Source organism: Nycticebus coucang, chromosome 16 (genome assembly GCF_027406575.1).
Source record: "Nycticebus coucang isolate mNycCou1 chromosome 16, mNycCou1.pri, whole genome shotgun sequence".
In the NCBI taxonomy this organism is placed as follows: Eukaryota; Metazoa; Chordata; class Mammalia; order Primates; family Lorisidae; genus Nycticebus; species Nycticebus coucang.
The window spans coordinates 91,050,782-91,069,729 of NC_069795.1; the positions used below are offsets into that span (position 1 = coordinate 91,050,782).

The following is an 18,948-nucleotide window of genomic DNA, read 5'->3' on the forward strand; positions in this document are numbered from 1 at the left end:
TCATTCTCAGGGTGAAGACTGGGGGGATGCCGGCAGGAGCCCAGGTGCACAGGAAGGAGTGTGGCCTGGCCTGGCCTGCACAGCAGAGAGTGGAAGAGTGGGCTGGAAGATGAGAAATCATGGCTCATAGCCAGCGCACTTGGCATTGGAGTTACTTAATTTTAGAGTTGTTTCGGAATTGTTAAGGGTGATTCTCACTTAAAATCATGGGATCTGGCTGAATCTTCTCTGATTTGTTTCTTGAAAAGAGTGGGCCAACAAACACGTGAGAGGAGTCTCTTTCCTAAGACTCAAGAAAATCATTTTAGAATTCAAGAAAACAAAAATCATGTCTCACTTTGTTCATAAAGAAATGCTTTGAGTAGGGGGCCAAAAGAGGGTAGAGACTGTCTGGAGGGGCTCCTCCAAACAATTGTCCAGCACTGTTCTTTGATAATTTTCAGAGCTTTAAATTCTTTGTGGGGCCCCTTTCTCCCATTCCCTTTCCTAACAACAAAGTATCTTTCTTGATAGAGTGTGTCTCAAATTTGTAGACTGTTTGCACAATAAAATCAAGTTCTTTTCAAATCTATAATCTGTAACCTTAGATTCTTCTTCCTGCATTATCAGGCCATGTTATCCTACTTGACCATAAGAACATGTATGTATGTGTGTATTTACTCACTCAGCACCTATTTCCTGAGCACTCATCTGTCCTAAGGAAGGTGCTGACACCAGGCAAGACCACAGAGGCATGGAGATAACTGAGAAACTCTTAGTCCATTGGAGACAGACATAGAAACGTAATCACAACACCGTGTGACAAATACTCTCCGGGCACAGAACCCTGTCAGTGACCCATCCTGATGTGGTGGGGAGATGATGTCAGAGATGGGTCTTATGGAGCAAGTGTTTTCTCTGGATGGAGATGGGCACCTGCCTGGGGGATAGCATGTGCTCAGGCACAGGGACGAAGGTGCCATGTGAGGCAAAAGGATGAGCTGACAGGGGTTGCTGGGCCACAGTGTTCAGAAAGGCACTGACAGTAAGGGCTGGGCCTGGCGCTTGGCCAGATCCCACTGATGCATGTTCCCCAGCCCCACCTGGCAGAGAACCAGCAGAGAAATTCTAGGGACACTGCCTCATTTCCTTCTCTGCCTACAGTGTTCTTCCCTCAAGATAATCCTATGGCTCACTCCCTCACCTTCTATGGGGCTTTGTTCCAATGTCACTGCTTAAGTAAGGACGTAGTAGACTGAATACCATGCTTATAAGAACAGTTCCCGGTTCTTGAGGGAAACGCTGGGAGCAGGACAATCTCCTGGCCGGTATGGAGCTGTTTTGCAGCCTGGAGACAAGCCCTCAAGCATTTGAATGGTCTAATGAGATAAGATTGGTGGCTCCTTAGTGAGCAGGTGTTGGGCCTTGAACATTTGTGGTGGGTAAGGGTGGGAGTAGAGTCCGGGGAAAAGAGCACGCAGCAATCCTTAAGCACATGGTTTAGGCTCCCACATGTGTTGTATAGCGTTTCAATAAATATCGCTGCAGAGGTAGCTGGGGATTCCTGCAGCCACGGAGGAGGTTACTGGGTGGCTCGGCTCTCCTGCACCTCTGGAGAGTCTCACCTCTTTCGAGCTTGTACATTCATCAGTCCGCTGACCGCCTGTTTCATCAGCACCAACAAAGGACAATAAATACAAGGAAGACGAAGGAGGAGTGCTTCTCTCCATCCAGGTCTCAGGAACTTTTTGTAGAGATTCTGTTACATAGGCATGATTTTTTTGGGGGGCGGGGACAGAGTCTCACTGTGTCACCCTCGGCAGAGTGCTGTGGTGTCACAGCTCACAGCAACGTCAAATGCTTTGTGCTTAAGCAATTCTCTTGCCTCAGCCTCCCAAGTAGCTGGGACTACAGGAGCCCGCCACAACGCCCAGCTTTTGTTGTTGTTGTTGTCCTGGCTGGGTTCGAACCCACCAGTCCTGGTGTATGTGGCTGGCACCTTAGCCACTGAGCTACAGGTGCCCAGCCTACCTAAACATGACTGATAAAAATCCCTGGCCATTACACTTCTTCCTTCCTTAAAGATCAGGGGGTTGGACTGAGATTTATCTCAGCCCCCATCCCAAAGCTGTCTTGGGCGCTCCTCCCCCAACAATAGTCACCTCATTATCATACATTCTGATATGATTAAAAGGGGCTTGTTAGCCAGGTGATAGAGTTAACACTCTGTCTGGAAAAATGGGGGTAGGCTTGTTATGGACAGTAGAAGCAGTCTTACCACCTCTATCACTTAAGAAATTCCAAAGCCAAAGTCTGTGTCAGGAATCTCAGACTAAGACCAAAGATTATAACAAAAGAAGCTCCTATCATGCAGAAAGTTACAAGGATTTTAGGAGCTCTATGCCGAGAACCTGGGATGAAGACCAAATATATATTTACGGTATTTCAATATTGCATCCTACTTATTCCTGTAATGGCAATAATGATGTCTCCTTAATAATTATTAATATTAGTGATTTGTGGGATTTTTTTCATTATTTATTTTTTTAGAGATTTAGTCTCACTGTTTTGCCCAGGCTGGCCTCAAAATTCTGTACTCAAGAGATCCTCCTGTCTGAGCCTCCTGAGAAGCTGGGACTACATGTGTATACCACTGCATCCAGATGAAAATTTGAGTTTTTATCTCTTCTTCCTACCCCATGTTAATCAAGCATTCATATGTCTTATTGGTCTTTTCAAAGAACCAATTTTGGATTAGAAGAAGGGGGAGACCCAACTTTTGGATTTATTGATTTTTCTCTATAACTTTATATTCTCAATTTTGTTTAATTCTATTCTAATATTTTTTTTTTTTCTTCTACTTCCTTTGGATTTAGTTGGCTCTTCTTTTTTTCCTATGGTGGGAATTTAGGTTATTGATTTGAGGATTTGTAATTTTTTTAATATAGGGATTGACAGCTAGAAATTTTCCTCTAGCACTTGTTCAGCTGCATCCTATAAGTTTTGGTATGTTATGTTTTCGTTTTCATTCATTTCAAATTATTTTCTAATTTCAATTGTGCTTTCTTCTTTGACTTATTATTTATTTAGGAGTTTTAAAATTTAATTTCCCTGTAGATTTGAGTTACTATCTAATGGCTTTTCATTCTATCTGTCTGAAGAATTCTCTTTAGTGTTTCTTGTAGGGCAGATTTGCTAGTAAGGAATTCTCTTAGTCTTTCCTTATCGGAAATGTTTTAATTTCTCCTTCAGTTTTGGTAAATAGTTTTGTGGATACAGAATTCTTGACTGGCAATCTTTTTATGTCAGTACTTTTTAAGAGATAATTAGACCATCCCTGCTCTAATGAAGGTATTAATGCTGTTATGGTGGGAGTGGGTTAGTTATCTCCAGAGTGGGTTCCTGATACAAAGAATAAGTTCAACCCCATTTTTTCTTTTTCTTTTTTTTTTTTTTTAGAGACAGAGTCTCACTTTGTCGCCCTTGGTAGAGGGCCATGGCGTCACAGCTTACAGCAACCTCCAGCTCTTGGGATTAGGTGATTCTCTTGCCTCAGCCTCCCTAGTAGCTGGGACTACAGGCGCCTGCCACAATGCCCAGCTATTGTTTTTGTTCGGCCGGGTGGGTTTGAACCCGCCACCCTCAGTACATGGGGCTGGCACCCTACTCACTGTGCAACAGGCACCACCCATCAACCCCATTTTTCTGTCTCTCGTATTCTCATTCTCCATGTGATGATTTTCACCATTGTATGACCTTCACCAGTTACACCACAATCTTGGACTTTCTTGACTCCAGAATCATGAACCAAATAAACATTTTTTCTTTATTATTGACCCAGTCTATGGTTTCTGTTATAGTAGCAGGAAACAGGCTGACATCCATCACTCAATCAGTGGTGCTATGGACTGAATTGTGTCCCCTCAAATTCATATGTTGAAGTCCTAACCCACAATGTGATGGCATTTGGAAATGGGGCCTCTGGGGGGATAATTAGGTTTAGATGAGTTCATGAAAGCAGGCCTTCATACTGGGTTAGTGCCTTTACAAAAAGAGAGACAAGAGAGCTCTTTCTCTTGCTCCACCATGTGAGGACACAGCAAGAAGGCAGATATCTATAAGCAAGGAAGAGAGCCCTCACTGGAGCCCTGCTATGTTGTCACCCTGACCTTGGACTTCCGGTCTCCAGAACTGTGAGAATAATTTTGTTGTTTAAGTCTACAGTTTTTTATGGCAGCTAAAGTGATAAAATGGATAAACAAAATACAATGTATCCATACAATGAAATATTATTTGCCATAAAAAGAATAAAATAGCAATACGTTACAACATTGAGGAGGCTTGAATAGGCAAATCCTTAGAGAAAGAAAATAAGATTAATGGTTGCCAAGGGCTGGGAATACCATGATGGGAAATGACTGCTAATGAGTACAGGATTTCTTTTGGGGATGATGAAAATGTTCTGGAATGAAGTAGTTGTGATATGCTATTTCACAACTTTGTGAATATGGTTGGCTTTTTTTGTGTGTTTTGTAACAGAGTCTCATTTTGTTCCCCAGGCTAGAGCACTGTGGCATCAGCCTAGCTCAGATCAACCTCAAATTCCTCCTGCCTCAGCCTCCTGAATAGTTGAGACTACAGGCATCTGCCACAGTGCCCAGCTAATTTTTTCTATTATTAGTAGAGATAGGATCCCACTCTTGCTCAGACTGGTCTTGAACTCCTGAACTCAAGTGATCCTCCCACTTTGGCCTCCCAGAGTGCTAGAATTACAGCTGTGAGCCACCCGTTCCTGGCCTGAATATGGTTTAAAAACAAAACAAAACTGATTAGACCCATTGGTAGGGGTGAATTTTCTGATATGTGAATTCACCTCAATTTTTTTTTTTTTTTTTTTTTGCAGTGTTTGGCCGGGGCTGGATATGAACCTGCCACCTCTGGCATATGGGACTGGCGCCCTACTCCTTTGAGCCACAGGAGCCACCCCCTCACCTCAATTTTTTAATAGGCAAAATATTTGGATACTTTAATAAAGAAGATACACAGTTGGCAAAATTCACACGTAAAAGTGCTCAACATCATTGGTTGATAGGAAAATTTAAGTTCAAATCACAGTGAGACACCAGTATACACTGATAAAAATGTCTAGAATTTTTAAAATTGACAATATAAAGTATTGGTAAGGATGTAGAACAACTGGAACTTTCATATCTGCTAGTTGAAAGTAAAATGTACAGCCACTTAGGAAAATAGTTTGGCAGCTTCTCCAAAGATTAAGCATGTATCTAACATATATGTGATCCAGCCATTCCTATGTATTTACCTCATACAAATAAAGGCCTATGTCCATTCGAAGGCTTGTGCATGAATGGTCATCATATTTTATTTATAGTAGCCAAAAACTGAAACGACCCAAATATCCTTCCTCCAGTGAATTGATAAGTAAATTTTGGCATATCTATAAAGGAGAATATTCATCAGTCAAGGTGATTCAACCAGACAAGGAGAACCAGTATTTATTACAGAGAATATTTGTTATAGGGAATTGGCTGTGTGAATGTTGGGGCTGGTTAAATAAATCTGAAATACATTGGGAAGGCAGTCATTAAAAAGGAAAGAGCATGAGCAGGTCACAACCTTGTAGGCAAGGTGTTGTTTCTTGTGGAATTTCAGGAGTGATGGGACTATTTTGTATCTTGATTGTGTTGGTGGATATAGACTTTGCATTTTCTAGACTCATAGAACTATACAGCACAAAGAGTGAATTTTATGGTTAAGTCAACTTAAAAATAGAAAATTAGATACTAAAGATATGGATATGCTAAAACAGAAGAATTCATTGATAAAGAAAATATATTACAGGCAGTGCCCATAGCTCAGTGGGTAGGGCACCAGCCACATACACCGAGGCTGGTGGGTTTGAACCCAGCCTGGGCCTGCTAAACAACAATGACGACTACAACAAAAAAAATAGCCAGGCGTTGTGGCAGGCGCCTGTAGTCCCAGCTACTCAAGAGGCTGAGGCAAGAGAATTGCTTAAGCCCAAGAGCTGGAGGTTGTTGTGAGCTGTGTGAGGCCACGGCACTCTACCAATGGTGACATAGTGAGACTCTGTCTCAAAAAAACAAAACAAAACAAGAAAATATATTACATAAAAATATATTGCAAAACCATCATGTTTAGCCAAGAGAAATACAAGTCCTTCATGTGTCTATGAATAGATAGAATATGTCTGGAAGAATACGTAAATAAATATTATCAATGGTTATCTCTGCCTAGTGGGATGAACCACTAGGGGGTTGGGGGTGCAGGAATTAAAAGGGATGGAATGGAAGTTTTCTTTTGACTTTATTCCCTTATCCAGTGTTTTTGTTATATATCCATCTGCCCCAGCCCGCGGGGAATTCAAAGGGGACCTGGGAAACAAAGGGGTCAGTCGAATGAGGGGACAAGAGACACGAAAGAATGAGAGCAAGTCAAGAGTCTGATCAAGCTCCGAAGAGTTTATTTTTTCAGCTGGGCTTATAAGCACACAAACGAGGAAGTAACTAAGGGCTATTCCTAACAGGGCGGGGAGGGGGCTAGTTTCTGGAAAATTACTAGGAGAAGGACCCTAAGGTGGGGGGTGCATTTTTGAGGAGATATGCAAGGGGAAAGTACCGTTGCTGTTTATGGTTGAATTCCTGAGAATAGTTTGCTCATAAAATCAAGATAGCAAGGGGCATTTTTGTGAGATGTTTTGGCTCCCGGCATCTCCTCCCTTTTAGTTTTTTAAATTGTTGGGGTCTGTCAGTTGTCGGTGTAGAAGAGAGGGCATTAACCTTTTGGGGGGAAGCATTGACCTGATTGCTCCCGCGGGCATAATGACCGCATGATAAGTTTGAGCGTCTTTTGGGGAGGAGAGGAGAAATTTTTACGACGCTAACCTCTATGCAAATCAGGTTTGCTTCCAAGGGACTCAGAGAGGCTGTTTATGCCTTCCCTCTGCAGTGTCTTTATTGCACCCTGTAAAAAGGTACCCAGGTTGTACTCACATAGGATGGTGAGTCAACGTGCATAGCTCTGAGTGCTTACGCGGTTCCCGGAGGAATATCTTCGTTGTTAGGTTTGGCAAGGCCCCGGTCTGCAAGGTCGAGTCTATGATAATGGACTTGAATGGGTTTTGATGCCAGGGAGTCAATCTGTGATTTGATAAAATTCATGATTTTGTTAAGAATAATGGGTCCAAGGGTGATTATTAATAGCAAGCTAATAAGGGGACCTGCAAGGGGCATGAGTAAGGAGTACATGGAGGATTTCCACCACTCGTTTGTCTCAGAAGAAAATTTTTGTTTTTGTAAATCTAAGCTAAGTTTATGAAGTTTGTCAATCTGTGTTTTCATCAGTCGAGTTTTCGGTTAAATAGAAGCACCAAGCAAAGGGCTTGGTAACCGCTGGAACAGGTTGGCCCAGTGCCGGGAGGCAGAAGATCAGGAGATAAGGCAGCATCATGGATGGAAATCCGTGGTTCTGGAAGGGAAAGGAGAAAGATAATCTCAAAGAGGTTCTTCTCCCTGGATTTTAGATTTGTTATCAATTTGTTTTACTAATTTTTCAGGCAGCCATGTGGCTGCATTTTCTTTGGTATCAAATAGGCATACAGATCCTCGGCCCCAGATAAGAACTGGGTCTGGGCCGTTCCATTTTGAGGTGAGTGGATCCTTCCATAGGACTGTGACATAATTGTTATTTGTTTCTGGGTGCCAAAGGCGGTCAGCGGCAGACTTGCCCTGGGCATCCATATTTTAAAAATTAAGGATTAGGAGCCCGGGGGAAAATTTAGCTTGTATAATGTTACTATCATAGGGACTACGTCCCATGAGTTTATCCCTAGTCCATTTCTTGGAGGTCTTATTTTCAAGATTACGGGCTGCTGTTTCTTTGCAGTTATCAGCATATTCGGTTCTCCAGAGGACATAATCACCTCCAGGAAGGGTGGCACGGGTTATAAAGGACCAGTCATTTGGGGTGAGCCACCGCTCGCTCAGAGATTCAACTATAGATATAGTGAAAGGGGCTGTGGGGCCATAGAGGGACACAGCAGTTTTTAATTCTTTAACATGCTTGAAATTCAAGCAACGATACTGCTGATTGGCAGTTTCAGCTTTTTCAGCATCTGAGTCAGAGGCCTCGTGGTCATTATCTGAGGCGTCATCTGCCGAGGGGTGTTCGTCCCCATCAGAGGGGGGTTTTGGTTCTGATTAGGGAGGGGGATCCCCTTTTATCTTAGTTACAGGAAAGGCGTGCCGTGCCTTTAAAGGTTTTTGTTTTGAGCTATGTTTATGAAATGTTGGGGTGAGGGGGGGGGATTTTTAGCTCCAATTCTAAAGCACGTAACTCTTGAATGAGTTTTAAATGTTCCTTCCTTGTTTGGAGTAAGTCCTTAAGGGAGGAGACCTCTTGACATAATTTGCATTTGACATTTTCAATTGGAGTGTCTACACCTAGAATCGGAGCACAAAATAGAGGGGCAGAAGCATAGGAAGGGGGATGATTTAGGACGGAAGGGAAGGGAGGCCAGTCAGAATTGTGATACTTAGCGGCCTCCTCTTCCCGGGTGGTCGTTTCTTCGGGGGAGAGGGAGTCGGGAGGGGGCTCCTCGAGGGAGGGGTATAGGGAGTTAACAGGAGGTTAGAGAGGTTCAGGATTGGGGGGAGTGTCAGACTCAGGCATAGGATCAGAAACAGAAGGGCAGGCTGAGGGTGGTCTGGAGTGTTCTTTAAGCACCTTTTCTCCTTCTTTAACAACTTCTTGGATATCAGGCCATTGGTTGTAAGTTTTTAAAATATCATAGATCAAGTTCCAGTAGGAAAATGCCTGAACGGGGATTTTTTCGGGGCCGAATGTTCTATAATAATCTTTTAGACAATCACCGACTCTAGTCCATCTCAGAACATCAATAGTGCCTTCTTGGGGGAACCAAGGACAGATATCACCAATAAAAACAAAAAATTTATAGAGATCTTTTTTCTTTACCCAAATTCCTCGTGTCTTGAGGGACTCCTTGAGTCCCTGAATAAACAAGTCATGTTTACTTAACGTTTGTCCCATAAACTCATTGCTTTCTCTTACCTTCACGGATCAGACTCGCAGGTGGGCAATTCTGCGGCGATCTCCGTGTGGATCTTCACTTACGTCCTTCTTGTGGCACGGCAATCACAGTGCGGATTTTCACTCACAACCTTGGTGTTGCGGCAATCCAATGATAAGGGTACCCTTACTGGCAGCAACGTTCGATGACACCCCCATACCCTTGCCCCACATCGGGCGCCAATTGCCCCGGCCCGCGGGGAATTCAACGGGGACCTGGGAAACAAAGGGGTCAGTCGAATGAGGGGACAAGAGACACGAAAGAATGAGAGCAAGTCAAGAGTCTGATCAAGCTCCGTCGAGTTTATTTTTCAGCTGGACTTACAAGCACACAAACGAGGAAGTAACTAAGGGCTGTTCCTAACAGGGCGGGGAGGGGGCTAGTTTCTGGAAAATTACTAGAAGGACCCTAAGGCGGGGGGTGCATTTTTGAGGAGATATGCAAGGGGAAAGTACCGTTGCTATTTATGGTTGAATTCCTGAGAATAGTTTGCTCGTAAAATCAAGATAGCAAGGGGCATTTTTGTGATATGTTTTGGCTCCCGGCATCCATCCATCATGTTTTTGCAACAATAATTTAACACAATTTTCTTTGTTTTAAATTGAAATGGAGACCAGGCCTGAAGAATCCCTGAGCAAACAAAGCCAGTTAGGCCTCATAGGTAACTTTAACCTTTCTTGGTTTGCAAACATAAATGGATCTTAACTTGGGCTATTCCTGGTAAATAACTATATTAGAGAAAAATGAAACTTAAAAAAATTTTTAAAAGACAAAGTAATTAAAAAAACAAAAAATAATAAAAAGTTTTAAAAAGGAAAACATTTTAAAAATTAAAAATAATTTTAAAAAATGAAACTTAAGACTAACCAATCAGAAGCTGCCAACTAACTCAGGGTTATCTAACTAAGAACTTTTCAGCAGAATAGATCAAATAAGGCAACTGTATAACTGTAACCAATCAAATATTTTCTTTGCTTTATTTCCGTGTTCTCCCTATAAAAGCTTTTCCCTGGCATTCCCTTGGCAGAGCACCTGAGCTACTTTGAGTATGGAGCTGGCTAATTTATGAGTCACTGGTCAAATAAACTCTTCAAAATGTTATTGTGACTTGATTGATTTACCTTTTAACAGTTCAAAACTATAAAAATGGGGAAGAAAAGCAGAGAACATAAATACGGGACTGCATTCTCAGTAAATTACCTTTTCTGCTATTAAGTACGGGCATGGGACTCCCCGTGTGTATGTCACTGTCCCCCAAAATTCATCTCAAAATAAGTCTCAGGCTACACTTTAATGTGCTGTCTGTGAAATAACTTCTAAAAATAAAGCTTGATGTCGGGTGGTTATTAAGTTCAATTAATTTAGCTCCCCATAAAAGAGCACACCAGCCACCAAGTACTATGATTCTTATCACTGAGCTTCTTAGGAACATGTAGATCAGCTAAGGAGTCGAGTGTTTGACGATACTGAAATGTTGATATATTAGTCTACTATAAAAAGTACCACAGTTTTTAGGATTTGAAAGATGCCTTCATGGGCTCCTGGAAACTAGCAAATGCTTTGCTGGCAAATGGGCAGTGTGTAAGTTCTGTCACTTGATTCTAGCTGCTTCTGGAACATTGGGCTCTGGCATCTCTCCTTTAGTCAAATGCAGGACTCCACAGAAACAGGCTCAAGATCCTCTAAGCCAGTGGTTCTCAACCTTCCTAATGCTGCAATGTATTTCATTGTCACAAAGGGGTTGTGACCCAAAGGTTGAGAACTATTGCCCTAAGCTCCTGCTCAGGACACTCAGTAACTGCTGGCTAAACCAGTGGATGAGCCTTCTCCTCTAAAACCCACTAGACCCTTACTAGGTGTCAGACTAACACCTGCTTCTATATGAAACGTCTTCCTTCAAGGCCTTCAAACCCCTCAGGCACTTCTAAGTCCAGACTGGACTCCTGTGTCTGGCTTTTTCAGCTTCCCCAACTTGGCACTACCTTGGCCTTTCAACTATATTCCCACTGCCCCCCAGTAGCCTCCAGTCAAGCCTGCTGCTGCTCTTGAAATTTTGCTGCCTGTTTGCCAGCACAAAGGACAAGGCTTCAGAGCCATACAGGCCATAATGCAAATTTTAGCCTGTTGTGTGATGTTGGGTGGTTTGGTTTCCACATCAGTAAAATGGGGATTTTAAAAAATTCACCCTGAAAAAAAAAAAAAAACCAACATTCCACCTTGGCTGAATGCAGTGGCTCACACCTATAATCCTAGTACTCTGGGAGGCCAAGGTGGGTGGATCACTTGAGCTCAGGAGCTCTAGACCAGATTGAGCAAGAGTGAGACCCCGTCTCTACTAAAAATAGAAAAAGGGGCAAGAGGATCACTTGAGCCCAACAGTTTGAGGTTGCTATGAGCTATGATGCCATGGCACTCTACCCAGAGTGATAGACTGAGACTCTGTCTCAAAAAATAAATTAAGTTAACAATACATAAAATAAAATAAAATAAAAAATAAATCTACCTTTTTAGCCAGACATGGTGGCACAAACCTGCAATCTCAGTTACTCTGGTGCTGAGGTGGAAGGATAACTGAAGCCCGAGTGTTTGAGGTTGCAGTAAGTCATGATATTTAATGCATAGCACTCTAGTCTGAGCAAGACCCTGTCTCAAACAAACAAACAAAAAAGAGCAGAGAAGAAAAAGTCTGTCTTAGCTTTCTGAGGAAGTCGGGGTCACAGGAACTGTGGAGCTGCAGGGTGCCTGCTCCTGACTTGTGGCAGTTTGCTGTCTCTGAGAAGCAAGTAGGTCAGGTAACCAGAAAGACACTCACGGCACCAGCAAAGGCAATACCTCAAATTATTACAAGTACCCTAACCAGCCGCAATGTAAAATCCCCCCAAAAGGTGTGTGCTGAATTGATCAGAGGTGCAAAGGAAAACAATCTCCAAGTGAAAAGACCAGGGCAGACGCCCACCAAGACTGAGAATCACTGCATGAAAAACGCCTTGCAGTGAAGTTTCTCTGACATGGGATGGTTTCCAGGTGAGAATCCCCAAGCAGCTCCTGGACTTGCACAGCCCTTCTGGATCGTTAAGCAGGTTACTTCCATCAGCTGGGATCAAGGTCACAGTCACCATTGCAGATGCTTAAGTCAGCTATTTTAATAAATTGATTGCCAGTTGTTTAAAAATAAATAAACAGAAATAAATAAATCCTCTACCCCGTAGAGTTGCCAGATACATCACACTTTGTCAGTGCATAACAGGGTTTCCTTACATGGGAACTATACTGTGTTATTCTTGCCATTCTCCAAGCATGTGGATACTCTATGGCAGGGTTTTTCAACCTTTTTCCTCTCATGGCACACTTGAACCTATAGTTAAACTTCCACAGCACACTTAAATTATGTTAATAATTTAAAAAAGAGTAAAAAAAAAAAAAAAGAGAGAGAGAGAATACACTTACTGTGCTTTGAACAGAGGAAACATTTGACAAGTCACTCCCTGGCTGTTACTGTACATTAATAAATATTGCTTCTCAACCAGGCAGTAAGGCACTTGAGAGCATATGTTCTGTTCCAGTCTAGAAGGCCTCTGCGGGGTAGTACAACGTACTGCTTCAAGTCTTTGGCTCTTAGGCCCAACAGGATTCATGGCCCAGCTTCTTCTGGGGGGGTCACTGACCTCTCTGTGCTCAGCTTCCACATCCATGAAATAGGATAGCAGTAACAACAGTGGCCACATACAGTGGCTGTGGCGATGATACAGAATAAGTATAGTAATTATTCTCTGTGAATAAACGGACTCAAAGACCAGAAAGCAGGTGGTTGCTGAAATTAAGTTGACCGGCCCAAGTTAACCCTCACATTCTACCACAAAAATTCCATTTTGAGACACACTGCAAGCTTTGCTAAGTTTACTTGACTAGATTAGTGTTTGGAGCAACATAGCCAGTTAAAATGATTGTAGCCAAGATTGCAGAAAATGATCTGAGACTAGGCTGAAAGCCCTTAACTCCTTTTTTTTTTTTTCTGCCCTCAGTAGAGCGCTGTGGCATCACAGCTCACAGCCACCTCAATTCTTTGGGGCTTAAGTGATTCTCCTGCCTCAGTCTCCCAAGTAGCTGGGACTATTGGTGCCCGCCACAATACCCGGCTATTTTTTTTGTTGCAGTTGTCATTGATATTTAGCTGGTCCCAGGCCAGGTTGGAACACACCACCCTTGGTGATGTGGTGGGTGCCGCCCTGAAAGCCCTAAACTCTTAATCGGGAGAGTATCCCAGTGCAATGTCTAAATGTGAACCCCTCACCCTGACTCAGCCCTGAAAGACAGACCATCACTGCTTCTAATTAACAGAGGAAGGAGCTAAACATTTTAAAGGCCGCCTGTCAAAGATACTGAGTATTTTCTGTGTTTCAGGCATTTTTGGTCTGTAACACCACTTGGGAATTGGTGTTACTATCACCAATTAACAGCAGAAGAAACGGAGGCGCAGAGAAGTCCCTGAAGGTCACGCAGGGGCCAAGTTGGCAGGACCGGTTCAAACCCACATCTACCCACTCCCAGGCTCTCGCGCGTCCTGCTTCCCACAGTCCCAGGTCCCCAGGCGAGGTGGCCGTGGGCATGCAGTCCGGGGGCTCCTCAGACTCCTCATGAACGTGGGCAGAGACAGATTTCTAGAAACGTAAACCTCCTTTCTAGCTAGAGAAAGGAGATCTAAGTTAGGAGAGGAAGAAGCTGGGGTTGCCGCAGACCCCGCCCCCTCTGTGAAAAGTGATCCCAGATGCCCCGCCCCACTCCGGCCCGCCCCCGAAGGCCCCGCCCCCGGGAAAGTGATTCCCAGATGCCCCACCCACCCCGACCCGCCCCTCTCAGGCCCCGCCCCCTCTGTGAAAAGTGATCCAAGACGACCCCCCCACCCCCGGCCCGCCCCCAAGCAGACCTGCCCCTTGCCAGCGCGGACGCCCGCTGGTGGTTTCGCTCCACAATCAGGGACCGCTGGTGCGGGCTTTTTAGCAACTTTTCATAACCCAGGTGACTTCCAAGAGCAGAGAGCTTTGTTCTCCTGGGCGACCCGGCGGCTTCAGACTGGCCATGCCCCAGCAGCTCTCCGCGGTGGCGGTGGCGGCGCTCTGCGTGTCTCTGGCGGGTAAGTGACACACCGAACGTCCTCTTACATCTGAAAGCATTCTGGTGCCCCCGACCAAGCGACAGCATGGCCTGCAGACGCGGCTTAGGTTACCGTGGGCATTTGGGGGACTGTGTCTTCTCCCTGCTCTCCTCCACGTGCGGGACTCGTTTTCTGTGAGTTAGGCAGAGTAAGTGGTCAGCCCCAGAAGACAGTGACACTGTCCCTGGTTCCCAAATGGCTTCTGGACACCTTATCAGGGAGTCTGTAGAAATCACTTAGATGTAAGAGATGGACAACTGATGCAGGGCTTAGAAATAGGGACCATAGCTTGTTATCTAGGAAAAGCGGTTATGTCTCACTTTTCCTGGTTTTCTTAAATGGGAGTGCTATATTTCTATTCTATAAACAGTGAATTGTCAAGATCATATGTGTTCTGACAGAATTTCCATTTCAGAACATTGTAAGCTAGGGTATCAAGGATTAAAAAAAAAAAAATCCCATTGTATTTCAGATTGGAGATGCCTTCTGGGAAGCTGAGTTTATGGTGATGATTCTTTCATTTCCCAAGCCCCTTGCTTTCCCCAGAGCATTTTCTCCCTAGGACATTGAGTCCTCTTGTTGTTCTGTTTCTGCTATCAAGTTTGCCAGTTAGTTTAAAATTCCTTCTAGAACCACTGAATTGGATGTGAGAGAGAACTATGTCAGTCCACGCTGCCCTGCTAACATGCTCAGATGGAGGACACAGCAGCCCTTGGTTGTACCATGAACATTAAAAGTGTTATGGAAGCTTTGTTGGAGGGTCGTGCCAGGCTACCATAAACCAAGCTGTTTTTCTTTGTGTTGTGTCTTCAGAATTATAGTTTCAAGTCTTGGGGGGGATAGAAGAGGAAGTTGTTACTGTATTTCTCAGGGAAAACTAATTTTAAAAAGCAAAAGCCTCAGCCCACCTATCGAATGGCCCACAGAGGCACACAAGTCCAGAGCACAAGGAGTGTTGCCAAATGTGGGGGCAGGTGGAGGGGACACATCACCTGCTCCTGTCTGAGCTGCAAATTCTTAGAGGTAAACGGAGTGAATGAAGTGTGAGAGGTTTTCTTCAGAGGTGAACTGCTGCCCCAGGGCAGATTAGTGTGACATGGCCTTTAAAGGGTCACACCTGAGTGGACTCAAACCCCTGCCCAATGTCCCCAGCAGGGAGGCCTTTTTCACAGCACCCAGCTTTCAGGCACTTGGTTTCTTCACTGAAAAATGGGGGAAATAACCTCCTCTGCAGGGGTGCTGGGAAGGCAAATGGGACAGCGGCTGTGGAGCAGTTACTTTGGTGCTTTAGCTCCTTGTGTGGCTCCCACTGCTGCATTTTCTCTCAGTCCCTCTCCCCATTCCCCGTCACACCTCCCGATTGTGAGCCCCTTCTTCACTCAGCAGAGGGGACTCCTCAGCACATAGTAATAATAATGACTGCCACCACCTGCGGGCACTTGCTGTGTGCCAGACATGGTTCCGAGCACTTTCATCCTCACAATGGCATGTAAGTGCTGATTTTGTCTCCATTTTACTTCTGAGGAAATGGAGCCACAAAGAGGCTGAATACCTGCCCATAGTCCTATAGCTGGTAAGCAACAGAGTTGAACTTTGAACCAGAGTTTGTGCCCACAGAAGCAAGGCTGTGTGCTCTCCACACAGCCTTCTCTGTTTGCCTGTATTAAGTTCTTTAGCCTCAGAACCCTGAAAAGTAAGTGGTACCAATATCCCCATTTTACAAATGAGGCGCTGAGGCAGAGGCAGGTTGAGGCAGAGGCAGGTTTCCCAGTGAGTGAGTAGCAGCCCTGACATTAGCAGCCAAGAAGTCTGGCTTTTGAGTTCATGTTTTGCCCTACTGCACTACACGGCCCAGAGTGCAGTGGCTCAAGAAATAACCCATTGAATTGGGAATAGGCAAAAAGCACCACCTATTTTGCTACGGAAGATACAGCTTCTGGGTGAACTAGCTGAGTAATCTCTATCCAGTCTCTTTGTTTTCCTGGTCTCAAATTCCTCCCCTATAGAATGAGAGGCTTTAAGTTTGTGTCAGTTAAGTTTAAGTTCAGTACCCAAGAGACAAGTACAAAATAACAATGGGTTCAACAGGATAGATTTGTTTGTTACTCTGTCATGTGAAAACAAATCCGGAGGAATTGAGACCAATTCTAGTATCCAGGCATATCACTGGGGATCCACCCTGCTAGGGACTTCTCACAAGGTCCCCTCATGGCTCCATATGACTGCTCCAGCCATCACATAACAGGGGTCAGGCTGGTTAGAGGAGGAAAAACAGGAGCAATAGACAGGTCACCCAGCTGATTCATCGCCCTTCAACCAGCCTTCCCAGAAGGCCCACATTGTGATCCTGGCATTCACACACAGATTTGCTTTCCTGGTCTCAAATTCATCCCCTAGAACACGAGAAGATTTTAGTTTGCATCAGCTAAGTTTAGGTTCACCTGCACACAAGTGCACGCTATTGCTTCAGCCAAAGCTCAGTCATACCCTCCACTAGCTAGAAAGGAGGTTTAGACATAGAGTTCTTTATTCCAGGAAATAAGTGCTCAGCTTAAGCTTTGGGTTCTGTTACTAAGAAAGGAGAGGAGGCTGGATTTTGGAGGAGTCAGCCAGCAGTCTCTGCCCCAGGGCCAGAGCCCCTTTTATTCTTGGGCTCCCTTTGACTCTCTGCTGTGCCTGGAGGTACCGGGGAAGGTGCTGGGGCCTAAACTCTGGTTCCCTGCACCTGGGTGTGGCCAGGCCACTCCACTTGCTCCCGCCTGTCCTCCTCAGAGCTCTGCAAACAAAATGCAATGTCCGAGGCCTGCCAGGCCTGCTCTCTGCTGGCCTCCCCGCTGCTGCCTCCCCCATACCCTCTTTATGTTCCCGTCATGCTCACCCCCTTGCTGTTCTCCACACATATGAGGATTCTAGAACCTCTGAGCCCTTGCACAAACTCTTCCTCCCATCTGAAACATCATCTACTCTCATCCCTGCCTGAAGACTTTCTCCCCGTGCTGGATCCTCCAACCCACCCCACCCTCCTCATAGCACCTAGGGACTCCATAATAACACCTGTCACACCCAGGAGTATGGTCTACTTATGTGTCCACCTTGCAGCTCTTTGAGAACACCCCATGCCTGGCATATCCCTGTTGAATTCCATGTGGCCAGGAAATCAACCCACTGTCAGGGAAATACCTAGACAAGATCCCTACTGGTCGCTGACTTTCCTAGGGACTGGGCAATGACTCACCTCTTAGCTCCCCCCGCCTGTTGTAGGGAACCAAAACCTCCTCATGCCTCTTCCTGAAGCTTTCTATTTAGGAGAGTCTGAGCAATGGATTAGGGCACTGTGGTGCCTGTGTGCTGAGCCTTCTGGGTTCTGGAGAGGAGATGCTTGGGGCAGGGAGAAGGGGGCGGGCATCAGCATGTGAATGCCAGTGCCAGGTTCTTTGACTAGGAGGGCTGAGTCAGAGTCTAAGCTTTGCCTCCCTTCCCACTGCCCTTTCTGTGGGTCTCAGATAGACTAGTGACATTTTACTAAACCTCTTTAGGGCCAAAGGTTTTCTTTAAAAACTGTGACATGCTCAGGTGTAATGGCTCAGGCCTGTAATCCCAGCACTTGGGGAGGCTGAGCTGGGCCGATCACTTGAACCCAGAAGTTCAAGGCTGCAGTGAGCTGTGATCTGTGCCACTACACTCCAGCCTGGGCAATAGAGACCATAAATTCTACGACTCTCAAGTGTCATGAATTTAACTTATCCAAATAAATATTTTAGATACAAAAATAGAACCTTAAATAATGACCTCAACTTAATGCTATATGTTAGTAAGTCTTTTTAAAAGGCTATCCAAGGCAATTTGAACTGATGCTTTGTCTTTCCTCTTTTGCAAACCAATTGTACAGAAATTCACAGGTCTTAACTACTGGGCTTAAAGTTGGAATTTCCCCTCTGGAAAATAGTCACCATTTCAGCACATGAACCTTTAAAAGCCTCATCAAGGACCACCATTATGAGGGTTTGGTGAATTAGAGTCATTGGAAGGCCCCTGCTATCCTTCTGTCCTCTGCTTTCGTTTCTTCTCTTCCCATTTTTCCCAGTGCCACAATTCACCTCCATCCTCCCTCAAATTCAAGGTCAGGCTTTGGTTCAGACCTACAAGGTCAGGCTTTGGTTCAGACCTACAAGAGCTCACATCTCAGCTCCAATATTGACCATGGTCAAGTGGATTGAATTTTCTAAGCCTGAGTTTATTCATTTAAAAAAATGAATAAAGGTAGTACCCACCAAAGGGTTTTGTGGGGGAGTTGGTGAAAGATGGTCCTTGACTTGGGGCTGATATGTAATAAGTCTCCGGTCACTGGGCAGCACCTGTGGCTCAGTGAGTAGGGCGCCGGCCCCATATGCCGAGGGTGGCGGGTTCGGACCCAGCCCCAGCCAAACTGCAACAGAAAAATAGCCGGGCATTGTGGCGGGTGCCTGTAGTCCCAGCTGCTCGGGAGGCTGAGGCAAGAGAATCGCGTAAGCCCAAGAGTTAGAGGTTGCTGTGAGCCGTGTGACGCCACGGCACTCTACCGAGGGCGGTACAATGAGACTCTGTCTCTACAAAAAAAAAATAAAAAAGTCTCCAGTCACTTGAAATTTTTATTATTATTAATATGAAAATAAGCAACCACTTAGAAATGCATTGAATGGAAGAGGGA

General features: G+C 44.8%; 1 protein-coding gene across 6 annotated transcripts in view; it reads left to right on the plus strand.

The window, feature by feature from the left end:
- The first annotated feature begins 14,036 nt into the window (after positions 1-14,036).
- Positions 14,037-18,948, plus strand: part of LAMP3 (lysosomal associated membrane protein 3) — a 37,981-nt gene continuing 33,069 nt past the window's right edge. For all 6 annotated transcript variants that reach the window (XR_008374996.1, XR_008374997.1, XM_053565822.1 and 3 more), the window contains exon 1: positions 14,037-14,240. Coding sequence is in view for 4 of the 6 variants with exons in the window: in XM_053565822.1 (XP_053421797.1) it covers positions 14,186-14,240 (55 nt within the window). In the remaining 2 variants the exon portion in view is untranslated. The remainder of the gene's footprint in view (positions 14,241-18,948) is intronic.